We start from the raw sequence: 24,956 nt of genomic DNA, 5'->3' as shown, positions 1-24,956 counted from the left end.
AACAAATAAGGTTTTATATGGTTAAATAAAGAGCAAAATGATTGATTATTATTTGTGCCTTGGTCCTATAAGAGCTATTTGTCAATTCCCACTTGCAGGGTTGTGACGACAACTCCCACTCATTCTTATGTTTATTAAACATATCGTATAGTGTGTGTGTGTGGCAGGCTTACAATGATGGCAAAAAACAACATTTCAGAGTGTGCTGACCCTGGTGCTAGATGGGGTAGGCAGCTGGATGTTGACTGTTTGAAGGGGTACGGGACTATAAAAAGTTTGGGAACCACTGGTCTATCAATAAAATGACTTTATAAGATGATACTCAATTTCATGATGCTGTGGAAAACAATTGATGGCACTGGTGGCATTAACTTAAACTTAGTGGCACCAGTGGGGAAATGTTAGTCTGGAGCCCTGCACTGTCTGTTTAGTTTACACATTCATTACAGCTTAAAAACGAAGTGTGTGTGTAATGTATGACAGAAACATAGGGGATATCACTGAGCTCAGTCTGCATCTGGGAAGATGTGGCTGTCACCTTAGGGCTCACTGCCACATGATTCATCGTAACTGTCAGCTTCACCCCCCCCCCCCACCTACCCCCTTGCCGTGTGTGTGTTGCCCACACTCCGTTACCCTGCTGCTCCCAGTCTACTTACTCTGATGCCTGAGCTGACCCCCTCTCCACTGCAGTGTGTGTGGTGTGTCAGAGCTGCTGCTGTGCTGAGCCGTGCTGTCTGCCTGGAGGTAAGGGTCTGTGCGGGGGAGGAGACACAGTACAGGAGCCTCTCATACAGTGGAGCTCCGCTCTCTGGAGATGCTTCTGCTGTGGATTATTTTAGAATATATGAAAAATATTTTTTTCAATTCAGAACCTCTGCTTGCAATCCAGACACATACAGTGCATTCGGAAAATATTCAGACCTATTGACTTTTTCCACATTTTGTTACGTTACAGCCTTATTCTAAAATTAAGTTTTATTTCCCTCATCAATCTTCACACTATACCCCATAATGACAGCAAAAACAGACCCATTACTCAGCTGGCTGGTGTGTTTACGGACATATTCAACCAATCCCTATCCCAGTCTGCTGTTCCCACATTCAAGAGGGCCAGCATTGTTCCTGTTCCCAAGAAAGCTAAGGTAACTGAGCTAAATGACTATCGCCCTGTAGCACTCACTTCCGTCATCATGAAGTGCTTTGAGAGACTAGTCAAGGATCATATCACCTCCACACTACCTGACACCCTAGCCCCACTTCAATTTGCTTACCGCCCCAATAGGTCCACAGACGACGCAATCACACCCCACACTGCCCTAACCCATCTGGACAAGAGGAATACCTATGTAAGAATGCTGTTCATCGATTACAGCTCAGCATTTAACACTATAGTACCTCCAAACTCATCATTAAGCTCGAGACCCTGGGTCTCGACCCCGCCCTGTGCAACTGGGTCCTGGACTTTCTGACGGGCCGCCCCCAGGTGGTTGAGGGTAGGTAACAACATCTCCACCCCGCTGATCCTCAACACTGGGGCCCCACAAGGGTGCATTCTCAGCCCTCTCCTGTACATCCTGTTCACCCATGACTGCGTGGCCATGCACGCCTCCAACTCAATCGTCAAGTTTGCAGATGATACAACAGTGGTAGGCTTGATTACCAACAACGACGAGAGGGCCTACAGGGAGGATGTGAGGGCCCTCGGAGTGTGGTGTCAGGAAAATAACCTCACACTCGACGTCAAAACGAAGGAGATGATCGTGAACTTCAGGAAACAGCAGAGAGAGCACCCCCCTATCCACATCGACGGGACAGTAGTGAAGAAGGTGGAAAGTTAAGTTCCTCGGCGTACACATTGCGGACAAACTGAAATGGTCCACCCACACAGACAGCGTGGTGAAGGCGCAACAGCGCCTCTTCAACCTCAGAAATTTGGCTTGTCACCAAAAACACTCAAACTTTTACAGATGCACAATCGAGAGCATCCTGTTGGGCTGTATCACCTCCTGGTACGGCAACTGCTCCGCCCACAACCGTAAGGCTCTCTAGAGGGTAGTGAAGTCTGCACAATGCATCACCGGGGGCAAACTACCTGCCCTCCAGGGCACCTACACCACCCGGTGTCACAGGAAGGCCAAGAAGATCAAGGACAACAACCACCTGAGCCACTGCCTGTTCACCCCGCTAACATCCAGAAGGCGAGGTCAGTACATCAAAACTGGGACCTAGAGACAGAAGCTGTTTTTCAATCTCAAGGCCAACAGACTGTTAAACAGCCATCACTAACATTGAGCGGCTGCTGCCAACATACTGACTCAAATCTCTAGCCACTTTAATAATAAAAAATTGGATGAAATAAATATCACTAGTCACTTTAAACAGTGCCACTTTATATAATGTTTACCTACCCTACATTACTCATCTCATATGTATATACTGTACTCTATACCATCTTCTGCATCTTGCCTATGCTGTTCGGCCATCGCACATCCATTTATGTTTATGTACATATTCTTAATTCCTTTAGACTTGTGTGCGTTTAAGGTAGTTGTTGTGAAATTGTTAGATTACTTGTTAGATATTACTGCACGGCCGGAACTAGAAGCACAAGCATTTCGCTACACTCTCATTAACATCTGCTAACCGTGTATGTGACCAATACCATTTTATTTTATTTTGTACCAATGGTGGAAAAACAACCCAATTGTCATACTTGAGTAAAAGTAAAGATGTCTTAATAGGAAATTACTCAAGTAAAAGTGAAAATCACCCAATAAAATACTACTTGAGTGAAAGTCTGAAAGTATTTGGTATTTAAATATTCGTATGTATCCAAAGTAAATGTAATTGCTAAAATATACTTAAGTATGAAAAGTAAAAGTATTAAATCATTAAATCATTTCACATTCTTTATGTTAAGAAAACCAGATGGCACAAATTTACAAACATAACATTTTATGTTTAATGAGTCTGCCAGATAAGATGACGAGGTATGTTCTCTTGATGTGTGAGAATTGGACCATTTTCCTGTCCTGCTAAGCATTTGAAATGTAAGGAGTACTTTTGGTTGTCAGGGAAAATGGACTAAAAAGTATGTTATTTTCTTTAGGAATGTAGTAAAGTAAAAGTTGACCAAATTACACAGGCCTATTTATATAATGAATATGAATTTTGAGGGCGGTGTGCGCAAAGCTGTCATCAAGACAAAGGGTGGCTACTTTGAATAGTCTCAAATACAAAAAATATTTTGATTTGTTAAACACTTTTTTTTGGTTACTACATGATTCCATATGTGTTTTTTCATTAGTTTTCATGTCTTTACTATTATTCTACAATGTAGAAAATAGTCAAAATAAAGAGAAACCCTGGAATGAATAGGTGTCAACTTTTGACTGGTACTTTATCTATATTTGCAAAATAATATATGGGGGATTGGAAGTGATGCAGACAATTACATTCATGGATTCTACACTTTATCTGCAATATTAAAGCTGATCTACCCCCTAAAAAAATATATATGAATAGAAAAGTACAGATACCCCCCAAAAAAGACTTTGAAGTACTACTTAAGTACACCACTGCTCAGTACTTTGTTGAAGCACATTTGTCAGCGATTACAGCCTAGAGTCTTCTTGGGTATGACTCTACAACTTGGCACACTTGTATTTGGAGAGTTTCTCCCATTCTTCTCTGCAGAGCCTCTCAAGCTGTCAAGTTGGATGGGGAGTGTCGCTGCACAGCTATTTCCAGGTCTCTCCAGAGATGTTAGATCGGGTTATAGTCCGGGCTTTTGCTGGGCCACTCAAGGACATTCAGAGACTTGTCCCTAAGCCACTCTTGCGTTGTCTTGGCTGTGTGCTTAGGGTTGTTGTCCTGTTGCAGGGTGAACCGTCACCCGAGTCTGCGGTCCTGAGTGCTCCGGAGCAGGTTTTCATCAAGGATCTCTCTGTACTTTGCTCTGTTCATCTTTCCCTTTAAAAAAAAAAAAAATCCCCACAGCATGATGCTACCACTGCCATACTTCAAAGAGTTCAGTCTTGGTTTCGTCAGACCAGAGCATGTTTTTTCTCAAAGTCTGAGAGTCCTTTAGGTGACATTTTGGCAAAATCCAAGTGGACTGTCATGTGCTTGTTACTGAGGAGTGTCTTATGTCTGGCAACTCCAAAAAGGCCTGATTGGTGGAGTGCTGCAGAAATGGTTGTCCTTGTAGAAGGTTCTCTCATCTCCACATAGGAATTCTGGAGCTCTGTCAGAGTGACCATCGGGTTCTTTGTCACCTCCCTGACCAAGGCCCTTCTGCCCCGATTGCTCAGTGTGGCCGGCGGCCAGCTCTAGGAAGAGTCTTGATGGTTCCAAACTTTATCCATTTATGAATGATGGTCACTGTGTTCTTCGGGAACTTCAATGCTGCAGACATTTTTTGATACCCTTCCTGAGATCTGTGCCTCGACACAATCTTTTCTCTGAGCTCTATGGACAATTTGTTTGACCTCATTGCTTGGTTTTTACTCTGACATGCAGTCAACTGTGGGACCGTTTTATATAGACAGATGTGTGCCTTTCCAAATCATTTCCAATCAATTGAATATACCACAGGTGGACTCAATTGAAGTTCTAGAAACATCTTAAGGATGATCAATGGAAATAGGATGCACCTGAGCTCAATTTCAAGTCTCATAGGGTCTGAATACTTATGTAATTAAGGTATTTCTGTTTTTTGTCTAAAAAAAACAGTCTTCGCTTTGTCATTATGGGGTATATTGTGTGTAGATTGGGGGGGGGGGGATTATTTTGCCATCCTTACTGTTAGCTAACGTTCAATCGCTGGAAAATAAATGGGACGAACTGAAAGCACGTGCAGTTGAAGTCGGAAGTTTACATACACCTTAGCCAAATACATTTAAACTCAGTTTCACAATTCCTGACATTTTAATCCAAGTAATAATTCCCTGTCTTAGGTCAGTTAGACTCACCACTTTATTTTAAGAATGTGAAATATCAGAATAATAGTAGAGTGATTTATTTCAGCTTTTATTTCTTTCATCACATTCCCAGTGGGTCAGAAGTTTACATACTAATTGAGTGTATTTGGTACATTGCCTTTAAATTGTTTAACTCCTCGTGGATTGCAATGTAATCGGCGTCCAAAAATGCCGATTACCGATTATGAAAACTTGAAATCGACCCTAATTCAAGGCCGATTTTAATCGGTTGACATCTAGTACGTACCTCAACCAGAAGCCATGGATTATAGGCAACATTCACACTGAGCTAAAGGGTAGAACTGCCGCTTTCAAGGAGTGGGACTGTAACCCGGAAGCTTATAATATTTCCCTCTATGCCCTCTGACGAACCCTCAAACTGGCAAAGCGTCAATACAGGACTAAGATCGAATTGCACTACACCGGCTCCGATGCTCGTTAGATGTGACAGGGCTTGCAAACTATTACAGACTACAAAGGGAAGCACCTCCGAGAGCTGGCCAGTGACACGAGCCTACCAGACGAGCTAAATGACTTCTGTGCTCGCTTTTTTAGGCAAGTAACACTGAAACGAGCATGAGAGCATCAGCTGTTCCGGACGACTGTGTGATCACGCTCTCCGCAGCCAATGTGAGTAAGACCTTTTGAACCGGTTAACATTCACAAGGCCGCAGGGCCAGACGTATTACCAGGACGTGTACTCCGAGCATGCGCTGATCAACTGGCAAGTGTCTTCACTGACATTTTCAACCTCTCCCTGTCCGAGTCTTTTAATGCCAACATTTTTCAAGCAGACCACCATAGTCCCTGTGCCCAAGAACACTAAGGTAACCTGCCTAAACGACTACCGACCTGTAGCACTCACGTCTGTAGCCATGAAGTGCTTTGAAAGGCTGGTCATGGCTCACATCAACACCTTTATCCCAGAAACCTTAGACCCACTCCAATTTGCTTACCGCACCAACAGATCCACAGATGATGGAATCTCTATTGCACTCCACACTGTCCTTTTCACACCTGGACAAAAGGAACACCTATGTGAGAATGCTATTCATTGACTACAGCTCAGCATTCAACACCATAGTGCCCTCAAAGCTCATCAATAAGCTAAGGACCCTGGGACTAAACACCTCCCTCTGCAACTGGATCCAAGACTTCCTGACAGGCCGCCCCCAGGTGGTAAGGGTAGGTAACAACATATCCGCCATGCTGATCCTTAACATGGGGGCCCCTGTTCAGTCATTACTGCACGGCCAGGCACGACTCCAACACCACCATCAAGTTTGCCGATGATACAACAGTGGTAGGAATGATCACGACAACGTTGAGACAGCCTATAGGGAGGAGGTCAGAGACCTGACTGTGGTGCAAGGACAACAACCTCTCCCTCAACGTGATCAAGACAAAGGAGATTATTGTGGACTACAGGAAAGGAGGACCGAGCACGCCCCCATTCTCATTGACGGGGTTGTAGTGAAGCAGGTTGAGAGCTTCAAGTTCTTTGGGGTCCACATCAACAACAAACTAACATTTTCCAAGCACACCAAGACAGTCATGAAGAGTGAAGGACAAAACCTATTCCCCCTCAGGAGACTGAAAAGATTTGGCTTGGGTCCTCAGATCCTCAAAAGGTTTTACAGCTGTACCATCGAGAGCATCCTGACGGGTTGCATCACTGCCTGGTTTGGTGCTACAGAGGGTAGTGCGTACGGCCCAGTACTTCACTTGGGCCAAGCTTCCTGCCATCCAGGACCTCTATACCAGGCGGTGTCAAAGGCCCTAAAAATTGTCAGACTCTAGCCACCCTAGTCATAGACTGTTCTCTCTGCTATTGTTATTTACTGCTGCTCTTTAATTATTTGTTATTCTTATCTCTTTTTTTAGGTATTTTCTTAAAACTGCATTGTTCGTTAAGGGCTTGTAAGTAAGCATTTCACTTTAAGGTCTACTACACCTGTTATATTTGGCGCATGTGACAAATAAAAAGGTGATTTGATAGTTCTAGTAGCAATGCTGACTAACGCGCTAGTAAACCCGCTAGCTACAGTTTAGCAGTTTCACCGGGGGCCGCAGTGGCAGTAAATTAATGAAACCAAAAGCTGATTTTGACTTGGAAGAGTTCCAATGTTGGATAGCCATAGCCAGCTAGCTAACACAGCATCCCTCTCTGTTTGAGCTGGGTGTTCGTGTAGGCTAAACTAGGTAGCTGCATTCTCTAGCAAAGTGAAAGATACAACCAAATAAAGCTAGTTCTATCGCTTATCCTTAATCTTGTAGAAATTAATTGATCCTTAATATTGTCTTTCTCTCTCTTTGAGGCAACTATTTCCCACATTTTATACACTGCAGTGCTAGCTAGCTGAAGCTTATGCTTTCAGTACTAGATTCATTCTCTGATCCTTTGATTGGGTGGACAACATGTCAGTTCATGCTGCAAGAGCTCTGATAGGTTGGAAGATGTCCTCCGGAAGTTGTCATAATTACTGTTTAAGTCCATTGAAGGGGGTTGAGAACCTTGAGCCTTTTGTATTGAAGTCAATGTTCCCAGAGTAGGACAGAAGCTAGCTGTCCTCCGGCTACACCAGGGTGCTAACCTACAGAGTGCTGCTGAGGCTATTGTAGACCTTCACTGCAAAACATTGTTTTAATCAATTATTTGGTGACATTTAAATATATTTAGTGTAGTTTTATCTGAAGTATAATTTAATGTTAAACTTTTTTCCTCTGAGTAGCCTCCGCTGGTACACACACACACTAGTCTCTCCCTTTCTCTTTCACACACGCACAGATTTAAGTGCTGTTAAAGCCTCAGTCATTCTAAATGAGTGTGACTTTAGAAAAAAAGAACAGGCTCTATGTATACAATGAACAAAGAGCTTTTAAACTTGTCTGACAATGTTATGAAAACACTGTAACCATCTGTACTGTTCAGATAACTTTGCACATGTAGGCCTACACACTCTTCCTCCCACACCCTCTCTCTCTCTCACTTACTCCCACTATCACACACATCCTCTCACACACACACACACACACACACAATCATACACACCCCACTCTTGCATATGCAACCTACCTTTGAAGCATCTCTTTGAGTAGCCTATTCCTTTTCAGTTCTTCCTGTGCCATCCAAATTTGTGCATAGCCTAGTCAGTGGTCAAGTTCAGGTTGCTTGCTAGGTAGGTAACATGACTAGCTGGCTAAACATTGTTATCAAACCAAAAAATAGCGACTCGCAGGTAGTTTAAAACAGTCTTCGACATGCACACGAATCCGGTAGAAAGAAAAAAACAGCTACGGTAATGTTGGGCATAACATAATGATTTTGGCTGGAAGCACATGGCCTTCATCAATGTAAAGGCACAAGCATTGACTGTAGCTGTGTTCTGGTGTTGTGTTCTGCCCTTAAAAGGGTCCGTCAAAAACACATGGACTTCAAAGTTTCTGTGCGGTGAAGAAATAGCGACTCGATTAAACGCATAATTTATTTTACAGTTATAACGTGTTAACTCTGACTTTTAACTTTGACAGCCCTATTGTTTTCACGTTGAGAGCTCTAAATCCATCTGAGAACATCACAGCAAGATGACACTGTTATTGCTGCAATTACTATGCTCTCCTATTTCATATACTGTGTTGAAAGCGGAGCGCCGAGGTTCACAGCCAGAGGAAATCGATCCTTTGTCTGAATAGGCCAGAAAATGTGACGTATCGCTCCCTATGCAGATTGTCATACCTTCGTATCTTCATACCGACTTTGACACATCCCGGGATATTCGCTAATACCGGTACTGAACACAAGTGATGCTTTTTTCAAGCCCCTGTAATCCGAAGGTTAACAAGACTAACAATTACATGTAAAATCCCATAGGGAATGCTAGCGAAATTATAACCGGTACAAACTATTTGCAGGACAGACATCCCAGCTCATAAAAGTATTAACTCAAAAAAGCTACTCACAAATATTAGACAGCAAGGCTCTTGGTGCAGGAGGGGGTTCTCTGCTGTTACGAAAAGAAGCTTGGTCAAGAAGCTAACCACTTAGCTAGATAACATGCTACTAAATTAGCAAACCAAATCAAAACTGCAGGACTTTTTAGCACAGTTAACTTAATAGATGTAGAACGTGATCTGCTTTATCTCCTAAAGTATTGCACAAGTTGACTGCATATATTTACTTAAAAAGTAGCTACAAATATTCCCTTTTTTTTTTTTAAATAAAGAAATAGTTTCCGTTCACGGTATTGTAAAAACCATCCCGTGGCTATTTTCCAAATACCCCGGTATATGGTGTATATATACGGTATATCACCCAAGCCTAGTGGCAGATTTCACGGCATGTGAAGCGGGACTACCAGAGGTTTAACAGAGTACACAGCAATGGATGTTACGTCTGTAAACACGTCAGCCGAAACCGGTCCAGAACCGCTCAAAGTCCCCTAAATAGGGGACTTAACGGTTTTTATTATGTTGAACAGATGTGATTTGTTTGATGTAATTGACCTATCACATCATTCTGGTTGATAAGTACATGTATACACAGCATTGAGTAGTGTCAGTTTCAAATGACTGTGTGGGTTTGTTGGCGGTCTGCAGGCATGGCATCAATGGAAACTATGTTCCTGGAAGGCTTTGGTCTGCTCTGTGGCCGAGGAGAGGACTGCTTTCTGGACTCTCCCTTCCCTTCCCTGGCCTATGCTCGGCTGTGCAGGTCCTGCCCCTCCCCCACCCTTCCTGTCATTCTGCCTGTCAGTGGAATCGGTCACCGGCAGAGACTCATCCCCTGGCAACAGCAGTCCGATTAGCTGCCTTTATCCTGTCAACCAGAGAAAGTGGGCCAAACCGAGATATGTTAGGGATTAATAGTGAACCAGGGTTGTTGAGAGAGAATTTTGTCAGAAGACAAACGGGAGAGGGAGAGTGTTACCATTACCTCACAGAGGCTCATGTGCAGCAGCAACAGGTGTGTGGGCAGCAGAAAGCCCAGGGGAGCAGAGGTGAGCCGGCCAGCCTGCATTATCTCTGCTGTGCCAGGCCTGCTGCTGCAGCAGCACCTGCAGTATTTTACAGATCACAGTACAGGACAGTGTCAGGGAAAGGGATACAGCACGAATCACACTGCATGCCCAGCACTGCAAAGGGACAGACCGGGCAGCACAGAGCCAGACAGGAGTTGATCCCTACCTTAATAAAGTGCCTAATTTACATTCCTCAGCAGGAGCAAGTCTAATGACCTGTGGAGTTCTGTGTATATATATATATATGTGCTAGGGTTGCAAAACTACCAGTATCAGTTACCGGATTTTTCTTTATACTTAAAAAATAATAATATTTGTCCATAGGGCTTTGCGATATGGCCTAAAAATCATATCTTGATTTTTCTTTTAACCTTTTATGGCTGGTTCACGTTACATATGTCTGAATTAAAATAAAATGTTTTAAATTACTATTATTTGTACCTTTTTTGTTGTTGTATTTTCCCCCCCTTTTCTCCCCAATTTCAGGATATCCAATTACGATCTTGTCTCATCACTGCAACTCCCCAACAGGCTCGGTAGAGGCGAAGATCGAGTCATGCATCCTCCGAAACATGACCTGCCAAACCATGCTTCTTAACACTGCCCGCTTAACCCGGAAGCCAGCCGCACCAATGTGTCGGAGGAAACATTGTTCAACTGACGATGAGGTCAGCCTTGACCACAAGGAGTGGCTAGAGCGCGATGAGCCAAGTAAAGCCCCCCGGCAAAACTCTCGTCTCACCCGGACGACGCTCGGCCAATTGTGTGCCGCTCTATGGGATTCCCGGGTCTGTTGTGACAGCCTGGGATCGAACCCAGGTCTGTAGTGACGCCTCAAGCACTGTGATGCAGTGCCTTAGACCGCTGCACCACACAGGAGGCCCCTACGTCTTGATTAAATAAGAAAACAATCTCTAAATAAGCTTTGTTGTATAATTAAAGGTGAAATACGCTGAATTTCAAAGTCAGCAATAATCTAATGAATTCAGGGCTTGTGAAATTCTACCTAGGCTAAATATAAGCCTCCCACAACCATAAGACCCACTAATAATTGAAATTAGTTTAACATGCTTTTTTTGTTGTTGCAATAATCACTGATCTGGCTTTCAAGACTGTTTATGAAAGTGCCCTTTTTGTTACAAATTTAACCAGAACCATGCATAATGCACATTCACTAATACTTCTTGTAGCAGGAATTATAGAAAAGGTCTCGTAAACAATTTTTCAAACACAAGCCCACGTGCTAGTGAATAGCCAGATAATCCTTATTTCCAACTTGGATCTATTTGCTAGGTAACAAGGTAGAACAGTTGAATTGTTATGAACCCACCCTTCTGTCCGTCTCCAACTGTTTGAACAGCACGCTAGCCAGTCCACTTTGTTCAGAGGTTGAAATCAAGTGGCCTACTTTTATTTCTCAGAATGAGAACGAGTTGCCACTTCCTTTTTGGGTTTTATGCTTATTGCACATTTATCAAACCGACTAGAGGGCTAGTATAAATCTTAAGCTAAAATGCTGCTAGCGGTAGTTCAATGCCGCGCGACAAACTGAGCATTACTTTTCCAGAATCAATGTTCAAACTCCTGTTTCAGTTGTCTGCTCTGCGCTCAATTTGAGAGGAGTTGATACATAAAATGGGCATTTTTCGAAATGTTTACTTCTGTATTACAGTAAAATGCCTCAATGTGCTTCTGTGTCCATATCAAATGCAATAGCGAGTTGAAACTTCTCATCAGAGAGGAATAAATGATCTCTCTTGTGAGTGAGAGAGAATAAGATGCATATAGCACAGAAGGGGACTAGACCAAAAAGACATGAGAAGAAGCGGACATAAACGCTCATAAAAATACAAAATACCTTGATTCTTGCAATACAGGTAATGACGCGCTAAAACCTACATTTGAATTAATCAAATAAATTAGAAAAATTGCCCAGCCCTATTGTCCATGAGTTTCTTGTGGAAAGTCTGGTTCAAGGGAAAATGGCCTTCTGAAAAAAAGCATCTAATCAATAATGACATCTTCCAACTATTTTTCACAACTGCCACCAGTTCAACCCAATACATTTACAACAGACATATTAACTTAGTAAAATAAATCAAATGTGTAAAATAAGGATGTAACGATACAGATGCGGTCCCGATTCAAATGTTTAAGATAAGACTGCATAGGTTCGCAGACCCCAAACCGATCCAAATGTAGCATGCATCGGTCAGAAAATCGATTTAAATGTAACGAATCACAGATTCACTCAAATGTTTAGCTCATTACTTTCTATTCCTTCTTAAAATGCCTCATACTTTGTGACAAATCAAAGTGTATTTGTCACGTGCACCGAATACAACAGACGTAGACCTTACAGTGAAATGCTTACTTACAGGCTCTGACAACTGATGTGTCCTCTCTTTCAGTGTCGAACTAAGCATCTCATTTTGCTTGGATAACAACCCTAGTTAATATCAGAAGCCAAGTCAAACTGTGCACTGTGCCCAGTTTTGCTTGCTGACCAAAAAAGTCTAAAGTTCTGCTATATATGAATTGGCTATGTCATAGCTAATTTGTAAGCAAGAAATATTGTTACAATACTAGTTAACACTTAATCTGCAAAAATGACAAATTAATTAGTGGGTGATTTCAGAACCAAAGTGGGGGGACAAAAAACATAGGCTACATTGGGGTTATGGTATGGGCAGGCAAAAGCTACGGACAACGAACACAGTTGCATTTTATCGATGGCAATTTGAATGTACAGGGATACAGTGATGAGAGCCTGAGGCCCTTTGTCGTGCCGTTCATCCGCCGCCGTCACATCACGTTTCAGCATAATACATGGCCCCATGTCGCAAGGATCTGTACACAATTCCTGGAACCTGAAAACGTCCCAGTTCTTCCATGGCCTGCATACTCATCAGACATGTTGACCGTGTTTAGGATGCTCTGAATCGACGTGTATGACAGTGCGTTCCAGTTCGAGGAGGCGTGGAACCACAGTCCACAATCAACAGCCTGATCGACTCCATGCGACATGCGCTGCATGAATGGTGGTCACATCAGAAACTGACTGGTTTTCTGATCCGCGCCCCTACTTTTGTTTAAAGGTGTCTGTGACCAACAGATGCATATCTGTATTCCCAGTCATGTGAAATCCATAGATTAGGGCCTGATGAATTTATTTCAATTGACTGGTTTCCTTCTATGAATTGTAACTCAGTAAAATCTTTGAAATGGTGACATGTTGCGTTTGTTTTTGAAAGAGAAAGATGCAGAAGAATAAATTATATTCCATGCTGATACCCTTACATAACATCAACGTTATTCCCTAAATGTATGGGTTATATTTAGGACAATGTTTTACAGCTTTTGTAATTTTATATTTCATTTTCAAAACTTCATATTTTATTATTTTATCTCTCCTACATGTGAACTTACAATCTTTGTTTGTTTCCAAAATTCTAGTAGATTACTGGTACATTTCTGAAGTTCCTAGTTACATTCCCTCCTTTTGCAACCCTAGTGTGTGTGTACATTCTCTCAGCTATTCTTTGCCAAAATGTTACAGCTTCAGCACACTAATAAATACAGGATATCATATAACTCAACACACATACAAGCAGATACAGTGCATTCGGAAAGTATTCAGACTCCTTGACTTTTCTCACAATTTGTTACATTTCAGCCTTATTGTGATAAAGGCCAAAAAATGTTTATCCATTTCAATCTACACACCATGCATGACAAAGCGAAAACAGGTTTTTAGAAAATGTTTCACATTTATTAAAAATAAAGAACACATACCTTATTTACATAAGTATTCAGACCATTTGCTATGAGACTTGAAATTGAGATCAGGTGTATCTTGTTTCCGTTGATCATCCTTGAGATGTTTCTACAACTTGTTTGGAGTCCACCTGTGGTAAATTCAATTGATTGGACATGATTTGGAAAGGCACACACCTGTCTATATAAGATCACACATTTGACAGTGCATGTCAGAGCAAAACCAAGCCATGAGGTTGAAGGAATTGTCCGTAGAGCTCCAAGACAGGATTGTGTTTTTGGCACAGATCTGGGGATGGTTGCCAAAAAATGTCTGCAGTATTGAAGGTCCCCAAGAACACAGTGGCCTCCATCATTCTTAAATGGAAGAAATTTGGAACCACCAAGACTCTTCCTAGAGCTGGCCGCCTACCAAACTGAGCAATCGGGGGAGAAGGGCCTTGGTCAGGGAGGTGACAAAGAACCTGATGGTCACTCTGACAGAGCTCCAGAGTTCCTCTGTGGAGATGAGAACCTTCCAGAAGGACAACCATCTTTGCAGCACTCCACCTATCAGGCCTTTATGGTGGAGTGGCCCGACGGAAGCCGCTCAGTAAAAGGCACATGACAGCCCGCTTGGAGTTTGCCAAAAGCCACTCAGACCATGAGAAAACAAGATTCTCTGGTCTGATGAAACCAAGATTGAACTCTTTGGCCTGAATGCCAAGCGTCACGTCTGGAGGAAACCTGGCACTATCCCTACGGTGAAGCATGGGGGTGGCATCATCATGGTGTGGGGATGTTTTACAGCGGCAGGGACTGAGAGACTAGTCATGATCGAGGGAAAGATGAACAGAGCAAAATACAGAGATCCTTAAAGAACCTGCTCCAGAGCACTCAGGCCCGCAGACTGGGGCGACGGTTCACCTTTCAACAGGACAATTTTATTTAATTTTTTATTTCACTTTTTATTTAACCAGGTAGGCAAGTTGAGAACAAGTTCTCATTTACAATTGCGACCTGCAATAACCCTAAGCACACAGCCAAGACAACGCAGGAGTGTCGTCGGGACAAGTCTCTGAATGTCCTTGAGTGGCCCAGCTGGTGCCCGGACTTGTACCCGATCGAACATCTCTGGAGAGACCTGAAAATAGTTGTGCAGTGCCCCTCCCCATCCAACCTGACAGAGCTTGAGAGGATCTACAGGGAAGAATGGGAAAAACTCCCCAAATACAGGTGTGCCGAGCTGGTAACGTCATACCCAAGAAGACTAGAGGCTGTAATTGCTGCCAAAGGTGCTTCAACAAAGCACTGAGTAAAGGGTCTGAATAATTTTCTAAATATGATTTTTAAATTATTTTGTTTAATAAATTTGCAAAAATGTGTAGACCTGTTTTTGCTTTGTTATTATGGGGTATTGTGTGTAGATTGAGGAAAAACCTATTTTATCAATTTTAGAATAAGGCTCTAACGTAACAATGTGGAAAAAGTTGAGGGGTCTGAATACTTTCTGAATGCACTACCCTACTGCCTCTTTGTGTTTCATGTTGTAATTATCTGATGTCCTCTATCTTTTTCTCTTTGTGTGCTGTAGGTACCGAGGCACCCTGGTCCTCCCTACACGGCTCATGACATCACAAAGGGACACCCTAACTTGGCGGGCACACCGCCAGGGCATGCCCACTCACCGGCGCTCTCTCAGGTATCAGTACCCACAGCTTCCCCATATCGCTACCCTAAGGGCTGGGAGGCAGGCGGAGGGGTGAGTCTCTGCCGCCATCCTCTGCGTATGACCTTTGGTCAGTCGGTCAGTCTGTTTGTCTGCCTGCCAATGTGTTTCTGTCTGTTTTTATTTTTGTCTCTCGCTTTCTTTCCATCTCTCATTCTTTCTCCTCCTGTTTTTCTGTAACATCTTTATCAAAATGCCTGTTGCTACATGCTTTGTTTGCATTAATTTCTTAATGAATTAAATGTAGAGTGGCCTGTTGATTGGTCAAATATTGTGTTTTTGTATTACTGTATGTCCTGTGTAATGCCTGTCAATAGTCCAAGAGAAGGACATTTGTTTTAATGATTAGAGTTCCACAGGACATCAGCAACTTCTGAACTGCTGCTGCGTGCTCTCTCTGCTCTCCATAAGAGCCTGCTAAAGGGTTAATGAATTAGTCACCGGTACAGCAAGTCAATTACATTGCTGCTCCTGGGATTTGCTAGTTTCTCCTACTGCCTTGAAGCGCACGCACACACACACACAAACAAAAACACTTATTGGCGATTCCAGAATGAGTCAGCCTTTGCATAAGGTGTGTGTGTGATGAAAGGGTTCCCATATCCCTCTGTGTTCAGCTGCTCTTTCTGGCCTATTAATAGTGTCTGCAGCCGGTGGCACATCTTGAATTATCCCAGCTATATAGCCACACCACCAGCCTCCTTTATAAGAGCAAGCAGAGCTGATTAAATCCTTCCACTGCACACATGAAGTGATGCAACACGGGAGCTGGTATTATTGAAGCTCCTGGGAGATATAGTCAAGCACAAGATATCCCATATTTAGCTCTCAGGCCTAACCCCTACAGAAAGTACCAGACAGGCTGAGACAACATTAGTCTTTTTCAGTGTTTCACCATTGTCTTCCTTCAGATGGTGTCATTCTAAGTGTCTCCAGGAGGCAAAATTTCCTTTCGTAGGATATCCGCAGGCAAGGTCATTAATATCTGTTTGGTGATTGGTTGTGCAAACCCACAGTTTCAGCAGCTGTCTAGGTTGCTAGTCTCAGATAATCCCGCAGATGAAGAAACCGGATGTGGAGGTCCTGGGCTGGTGTGGTTACGCGTGGTCTGTGGTTGTGAGGCCGGTTAGACGCACTGCCAAATTCTATAAAATTATGTCGGAGGCGGCTTATCTGACTGTGGCCCACGTCTTGGGAAACTCCAGGGAAACCAAGCCCTCTCTTTGTCGCAACCGATGGTTTGTTTACATAGCAGGTTAGGAGAACTAGCGTAGCAGGTTAGGAGAACTAGCGTAGCAGGTTATGTGAACTAGCGTAGCAGGTTAGGAGAACTAGCGTAGCAGTTTAGGAGAACTAGCGTAGCAGTTTAGGTGAATTATTTTAGCAGATTAGGAGAATAAGGTTACGGTTAGGAAAATAGTTAGGCTTAGCTACAATGCTACAGTCAAGTCGTAGAACAAGAAAGGAGTCAATACGAATGGCGGTTCTTCCCTGGACGTGGGCTGCAGTCAGACGGCTCTGTGTAACGCATCTGTGTGACGTTATACACACTCAAGAAGGCTCAACCAATCACCCAACGGATTATGTCGAGACTCATGAATATTCATGACATTTTTATTTCTCACATGTGCCGAATACAACATGTGTAGACCTTAGCGTGAGATGCTTACTTATGAGCCCTTAACCCGTAATGCAGTTAAGAAAAATAATATTTACTAAATAAAGGGAGAAGAAAAGTAGCACAGTCAAATAACAGTAACGAGGCTATATTTACAGGGGGTACCGGTTCCGAGTCAATGTGCGGGGGTACAGGTTAGTTGAGTAAAAGTGACTATGCATAGATGATAAACAGCGAGTAGCAACAGCATTTTAAAAAATGAAAGGGAGGGGGGGTCAGTGCAAATAGTCATATGGCTTGGGGGTAGAAGCTGTTAAGGAGCCTTTTGGACCTAGACTTGGCACTCTGGGGGGGAATAGGCGTTGTCGTGCCCTCTTCATGGCTGTCTTGGTGTGTTTGGACCATGATAGTTTGTTGGTGATGTGGACACCAAGGAACTTGAAGCTCTCGACCTGCTCCACTACAGCCCCGTCGATGAGAATGAAGGCATGCTCGGCCCTCCTTTTCCTGTAGTCCACGACCATCTCCTTTGTCTTGATCATGTTGAAGGAGAGGTTGTTGTCCTGGCACCACACTGCCAGGTCTCTGACCTCCTCCCTATAGGCTGTCTCATCGTTGTCGGTGATCAGGCCTTTCACCGTTGTGTCGTCGGCAGACTTAATGATGGTGTTGGAGTCTTGCTTGGCCATACAGTCATGGGTAAACAGGGAGTACAGGAGGGGACTGATCACGCACCCCTGAGGCCACTCTGTGTTGAGGATCAGCCTGGCAGATGTGTTGTTGCCTACCCTTACCACCTGGGGGTGACCTGTCCAGGATCCAGTTGCAGAGGGAGGTGTATTTGTCCCAGGGTTCTTAGCTTAGTGATGAGCTTTGAGAGCAGTTGAACGCTGAGCTGTAGTCAATCAGCGGAGCAAACTTGTTAGCAGCTAGCTAGTGCTAGTTGGAATGGCCATTACTGTAGCTAGTTTACCAGCTTGCTGCTGAAGTTGTACTGCACCGAAGTATGCGTTTGACTCTGATAGCTGGCACTTTTGACTCGCTACTTTGTAACATTTGGCCAACGCGATGTCGCAACGAGTAGTCAGCTGCTACAGAACTCGGTGCACTAAACACGGCAGAACACTGTCTTATCATGAAAACATATTAATTGTGCTATTAGATATAATTGTACTACACTAGCTACCTTGAGGGAGTATTTATTAAGAATTGAGTGTGTGTACTGGCATTGGGTTAACATCGCTTTCGTTTTATATGGATTAATGAGACTCACTGGCTTAGCTAGCAACCGCAATACTTATTAGCTAGATATATAATTAGGTAGTTAAGACTTGCTCGTGATGAAAACATCAAAATTAGCTGCAGATTTGTTTTTTGACTCTGAGGATGGAGGTTCAGTAGACAATGTCACCATGGTAACATTTTTAAATGTTTTGACTGCGTATTGTAGACAAAATTCTTCAAAAAATCTATGCCATGAGTGTTTGCAAGTTATCAGATAGCCCAATGGCCTTCTGCACCAATCTATCTTTTTTTTTTTCTACTGTCATTGACTTGTTTATTGTGTTATTGGCTTGTTTATTGTTTACTCCATGTGTAACTCTGTTGTTGTCTGTGTCACACTGCTTTGCTTTATCTTGGCCAGGTCGCAGTTGTAAATGAGAACTTGTTCTCAACTAGCCTACCTGGTGAAATAAAATAAAAATATCTGACGTAAGACAATGGTGTTTCACTAAACTACTACACTAGATTACCATGCTAACACACACGCTGTCCATTATTCTTAATTTGTGAGGAGAGCAACAGTTTGGTTGATCTAAATTATTTTGACCCAGGTAAAATGTTCAAACCGCTGTAATTCATCAAATCTCTCCTCAACTTGTTCTCCCCTTTCTCTGTGTCCTACATACATCCCCCTCTCTCTATCCCTCTCTCTCCTACGTTCACGCCGCTGTCCCTCCCCCTATGACAGTCTCCATACACCACTGGACAGAATGCTGGCTCCACACCTCTAGTGTATTCTCCTCAGACCCAGCAAATGAATGCACAGCCACAGAGTCGCCCGGTAAGTACCCGCTTTCTCTGTGTCATACGTATGTATTATGACTGATGTGCTTTGGGAAATCAAGACATTTTGATTGGCCTAGAGGGGTACGATGTCATCTGAGGTAGTGATTGGTCAGTAATGATTAGCCCTGGTGTCTGCCAGGCAGTCCTGTACACACTTGGACGTCCGTGATGCTTTCCAGTCTTGAGTCTAAAAGTTGTAGATAGCCGTTCAAGTTAAGTGTGATAATTTTGTGTTACCTAATATTAAAATGTCACCCAGTCATAATGTATGGATTCAGTATGCCCATGACTTCAAGATGATATACTTAAAGTACTTTACTGTTCTATCTGCACTTTCAATGTAGTCATCCATGCCCAGCCCCAGCCCCAGCCCCCCTGTCATATGGAACCACCAGGTCTGCATCATCTCCTCTAATGGCAGTAAACATGACAACGTGGCAGCTCCACTGCTCTCTCTGTGGTTTTGTATTACCATGCCTCAGTGTGCCCCTCATTGCTCATCTTGTCTCTCTGTATCTCTCTATCACTCTCTTCCTCTCTCTGCTTTGACATCGCTACCCTGTCTCTTTCTGCCGGACCTCACACTCTATCCCCAATCAGTTTGCGACGGGCCCTCGACCAACCCACCATCAGGTAATTTACCCCATTTCCTCTGTCCTCTCCCTTCTGCTCCCTCAGCTAGAGCTGCTTCGTGCACATCATCACACCACTCTCAGTGGAAATTGGCCCCGTTTATACAGAAATGTGTCCCCTAAGTTAATGAGAATGTCTCCCCTTCTGCCTGCTTTCCACCCAGGCACACAACAGTCTGATTTGTTTGTCAACAGCCATTCTCTGAGATCTTTTCCACATAGTCGTTAAAGGCATATCTAAGATGACTGTTGACTGACTGCCAGTCAGACAACGATGCTAGATGTTTGCCATACTATAGTGATGACTCTCTTCTCATGTTGCATTGTTGTGGACTTGCTTGTCAGACTTTGTTAACAAGTGTGGTGCTGATGGCACTGCTCCAACATTTTAGGAACATCTAATGCCCTGTTGCTCAGATGTTTATCGGACATTGGCATGCACTATGTTCTCGATCCTTCTCCTTTTGAAAGGGTTATTCTGAGTCAATTTGTGTTTTAGATTATCTGATGAATAATTGTTTCGTATAAATATGATTGCATGTTGTTTTGTTTGAATCGTTTGTGTTTTTGATTGTGTGTGATTGAACATAACTATGTGACTGCTGAGATGAGCCTGGGCACAGAGACGAGAATCCCCTAGCGCTTTATTTCTCCGTCGTAATGAAAATCGGATGCCCTTTGAAGACACTGGGGCAGACAGGCACCACCCCACCCCATCCATAACTTGTTGTCCAACATCCTTCTGGATGATTCTGTGTTGACTGTTTTGACAGACTATTAATAGGCAGCCTCCTAGGTCAGTCAGGCTCAGTGTGTCAGAACCTGAACTGTTTACTGGCACAGAGTACACAGTACATGCACTGTCACATACTGGCTCTGCTCTGTCCTGGCGCTAGCCTCTCTTGTGGCACCACGGAAGTGGAGTTGGAAAGCAGATGAAGCAGAACAAAAGGGCTATTATACATTCAGAGAAAATGAGCCTCGTCTCTGACATAAGTTGCAATCTTCCCCGCACAATGAGCGCAACATAGTGATCTGAAAATTCATTCATCTGCCGAAAACCTCTTTATTCAGCCTGCTGGCGTCATCCAACCTCTCCATGTTACTCTTGATTTCTCCTCGCGAAAGCAACTTCAGTCTTTCACTGTTTAGGGCTGCAAACCAAGAGGTCAGACAAAGGATAGTTGTTTTTTGATTTGTCAAAATTAGTTGTAGCCTATACGTCCAGTGTAGAGACATCAAAATAATTTTGTTTTTGAGCTGGTGTTTACTGTGAGCAGTTTTCTTCCAGTTTTCCAGTAACAGTTAAAATGTCAGCCGTGGAAAGGTCAGATATAAGCATCATATTAACATTTTGAGTTAAATCTTAACTTAAGCAGTTGATTCCATAACATTATACTCTGTTTGAAATGAGCAGTGCTAGCATTGTTGGTATTCCCTGATACTAACAAGCTCATGTCTGACTGCCAAAGTGGAGCAAAGTCTTAGTTATTCTACCGTGCATGTTGCCAGAGCAAAGCAAAGTGAAAGAGAAGAGAAGAGCGTTCCAACCAGGACTGACTCAGACTCCCGTCCTCTGTCTGTACCCCGAGGTGTTGGGAATACCACTGTGATGACACCACCAGTGAGCCTGGCTGAGTTTAGTCCTTGGTGAATGGTAGCAGCTAGATAGACAGAGCTCTGTGATGTCGCATAACTCCCTCCATAGGGTGGCGCAGGCTCACAGCCCTCCACACTGTCTGTGTTGCTAAGTCATCTCTGTGGGAATACAGCTGGCTCCACGCTAGGACTGAGAACAACTCAACCTGCAAAAGGGCCCACAGGCTGCACAATATTGTAACAGGTGGAAAGCCTTATGATATATACATTCGTGTGTGTGTGTGTGTGTTGTAGGGTTGGGCCAATATAAATCGAATATCGTGATATTTGATATTGACGATATATTGTGACGTGCAAGACGATATGTCGTGATGTGCAAGACTATACTCTATGTGAACTTTACAAATCAAAACGGAGCAGTTGAAAATGAAGTTTCACCACACTAAGGTTATTTAATTACACTGCGACTATAATATCTAAATAAGCACAACAATTGCATAGTCTAGAATGATCTAGTCATTAACTGCGCAAAACTATATCGAATATTGCGATATTTGGAGTATCATATCGTAGAAGAGGTCTCCCCAAATATCACCCAACCCGAGTGTGTTGTGAATGATTGCCCGCTCACTGTGTTTGTGTTGGGCTCCACACTCATCAGTGCAGTCTCCCAATTGGCTTTTCTCTCTTTCCTGCTTCAATACTCAAGGGAGGATTCAGGCCCATCCAGGTAATAATAACTCTTGTCAGAACTCTCTGCAGATGCATGGCATGAGGAACACCCCTACCTACCGGTCCTAACCCCTTACCTTTAACCTCTAACCCCAGAGCCCTCCAGTGGCCATCATCTTAACTAAAGTATGCTCAGTAGAAAACCCCTCTCTCCCCCCAACATAACCCTATAATACTGCCTGAACACCACACTCACTCATTTTCTCTCTTTTTAACCTACGTCTTTTTGTAATCATTCAATCATTTCCCTTCATTCTTCTTCCCCATTCTTAGTCTCCCATGTTTGCTTAGTTTGGATGAACAGCATGCGGAATATTAGAACTGTTAACTTCTTCTTTCCAAAAGTGTTTCATTTTTATGAAAGGAACCGCATTTTAAAGAAAGATTGTGTATACTTCAGGGTATCTGATCGCTGAGGAATTATTGAACCCGAGTCAACTGGTTGTGGTAACCTTGAGCTCTAGCCATTAGGATGTAGGCCACAGCTGTTGTGTGGAGTCTTTCATCTTGCTTGGAGTCCACTGATTGCTGCGTAACATTTTATGAGCTCCCCAAAAAAAGCTTGGCAGCACTGAGCACCCCATTGATTGTGATATTTAGTTTCCTGCAAACATAACTTCTGCAGTCATGAGAAATTTTTTATGATTCTGTGTTTTATGACGCATGAAGAAGAGCTCTGTTTCCACATTGTAAATAAAACCTCACCTCATTTAACAGAACAACACAGAACAGCCCTATAATACATTGTGGCCCCAGTTATGTCTACATTAGCTATGTAGCAGGAGTTCCCAAACTTTTTTGGCCCATAACCCAATTAGAAAATTCTCATGACCCCAGCCATGAGAATTTTTTGTTGTTGAAATTAACAGCCAATGTTAACTTTTTTTGTGGGTAGGGGGGGGGCTGGCTATGGCAGTCAATTGCAAATCAGTCTGACATCATTTCTGATTCTCTTATTTCACCACCACTAATGAGATGGGTGTGCTTGATGCATGTCACGTCGGAGCTTCTCAAAGTCAGGGTACGTGGTCGACATTGCGCACCTCATATCTGCTGTCACGTCCAACCTGGATCAATATCTGGTTTTATTTCAGACGAGATCACTGAATCCAGCTTCCAGCTTCACACAGATATGAGCTGGCGAAGGGTACCATGAATGTTAATGCTCAGGGGGAAATGGCAAGGTATTCCCTTTGAGTCAGGAACCAAAACTCCTCCGTAATGACCTGTGAATGCGTTGTCTGCAGCATTCAGTCACATGACAGCTCAATCAGTTGTGATGACACTTGCTGGCATGCCAACTGAGCCAGGATCACAGTCAAACGGATTTTGCACCCAGTCAAACGTCATGTCCAAGTCCGGGAAGTAGGTCCCAAAGTGCTCTTCATAGCGTTGGAGGTGAGCAGTCGCCACTCCTGTGGGACACTCACTTCTGCTGTTGTCTGTTAGAAACTTCCACAGCCAAGGAAAGGGGGCATGGTTTCGCTTATGTATAAGAAATATTTCCACTGAATACACATCTGTAGAACGTTTTTGTATTTCCCCTGCATGCTTGCGTTCGGTTTTCAAAATAGCCTATGTCTGTTACATCGGCAAGGAGACACCATTTTCTTTTCATCACAAAGAAAGTAAAGTCTTTTTTTTTACATCCAGTTCATTTCTCATTTCGAAAAATCTTTCCAATATTCTCCCCGTTGATAACCACCAGGCCTCGGTGTGAAATAGAAAATTGTCATGCTCTGATCCTATATCTCCACACAGTTTGCGAACAGGCGTGCACGCAGTCGATGTGGTTTGATGTACTTTACAATCGAAGTTTCTGCAGTATGTCTTTGTGGATCTCTTTTGCTGCCAGTTGCTTTCTGTATATGATACAATGCGTCCATATGGCAGAGGGAGACACAATTACTAGTGACCCATAGTTTGGGAACCACTGCTATATAGCATGAACAATTTATGCTAGAGCACTTCACTTTACAAATTTGAAAGTTGTGGACACTGCATTGTAAACTAATGTTGTTGCCTATAAAGTCAGCGTGTGTGGCGTGTAACAGCATGTGTGGTAGGTACAGGGTGTTGCTGTGCGCTGGTTGGTGGTTGACTCTGGCAGCATGGAACCGTGCTCTCTAAGTCCTGTTGTAACAGCACAGCAGGTTGGGAGGCGGAGGCCGCTGGTAGACCGCTGTGTTCTGAGACCTTTCACAACCTTGATCTCTCTCTGATGAGGGCAGAGGGAACCCAGCTGGAGGAGTCAGGACTCGCCCTGCAGGCCCGTGTCCTGTGGGTTTGTTTATGCTGCTTGAGGAAATGTGTGCTGTTTGAGCGCAATGGAGTGGAAGTGTCATCCACCTGGTCCTCAGAGATAATGCTCTCTGTCTCTGAGGTCTCCTTGGCTTCATCTCTCTGAGCCCCTGCGTCCACAAAGCTTAAATGAGAGACTGCACAGGACACGCATGAAGAGATGAGACTGCTGTTGGGAAAGTTGTGGATCCTCTCTTGCTTCTCTGGGACTAAGTTCTCTCACATTTAATATCGGTCTCTGTGTGTGTGTCTCTCGCTTCTCAGTTTTTCCAGAGGGCTCAGATGCAGACAGCGCGGCCAACCATCCCTACCAACGCTCCATCTCTGCGGCCCGGCTCTCAGAACCCCACAGCGGCGGTATACCCCCCCAACCAGCCCACCATGATGATGATGGCTCCCATGCCCTTCCCCTCCCCACAGGCTGCCCAGTACTACATCCCACAGGTGGGACTGACTGACCAGGCTGCTGCTGTTCTCCAGTAGGCATTCCTCTCTACCAATTCCTCCACGCCGCTT

The 24,956-nt window shown here is 43.6% G+C and overlaps 1 protein-coding gene across 3 annotated transcripts in view; it reads left to right on the top strand.

Moving 5' to 3' along the window:
* LOC106582990 (eukaryotic translation initiation factor 4 gamma 3) overlaps nucleotides 1-24,956 on the top strand; it is a 75,801-nt gene that overhangs the window by 31,857 nt on the left and 18,988 nt on the right. For 2 of the 3 annotated variants that reach the window (XM_045705615.2, XM_014166660.3), the window contains exons 3-8: nucleotides 15,354-15,521; nucleotides 19,079-19,171; nucleotides 19,521-19,571; nucleotides 19,777-19,809; nucleotides 22,117-22,137; nucleotides 24,705-24,884. In XM_045705615.2, coding sequence (XP_045561571.1) covers nucleotides 15,354-15,521; nucleotides 19,079-19,171; nucleotides 19,521-19,571; nucleotides 19,777-19,809; nucleotides 22,117-22,137; nucleotides 24,705-24,884 — 546 coding nt within the window. The remainder of the gene's footprint in view (nucleotides 1-15,353; nucleotides 15,522-19,078; nucleotides 19,172-19,520; nucleotides 19,572-19,776; nucleotides 19,810-22,116; nucleotides 22,138-24,704; nucleotides 24,885-24,956) is intronic. The other variant, XM_014166673.3, reaches the window with a different exon arrangement.

Source organism: Salmo salar, chromosome 22, assembly GCF_965601325.2.
Source record: "Salmo salar chromosome 22, fSalSal1, whole genome shotgun sequence".
Classification (NCBI taxonomy): Eukaryota; Metazoa; Chordata; class Actinopteri; order Salmoniformes; family Salmonidae; genus Salmo; species Salmo salar.
The sequence above is the reverse complement of the archived record's forward strand: the minus strand, read 5'-3'. Positions and strand labels throughout refer to the sequence as shown.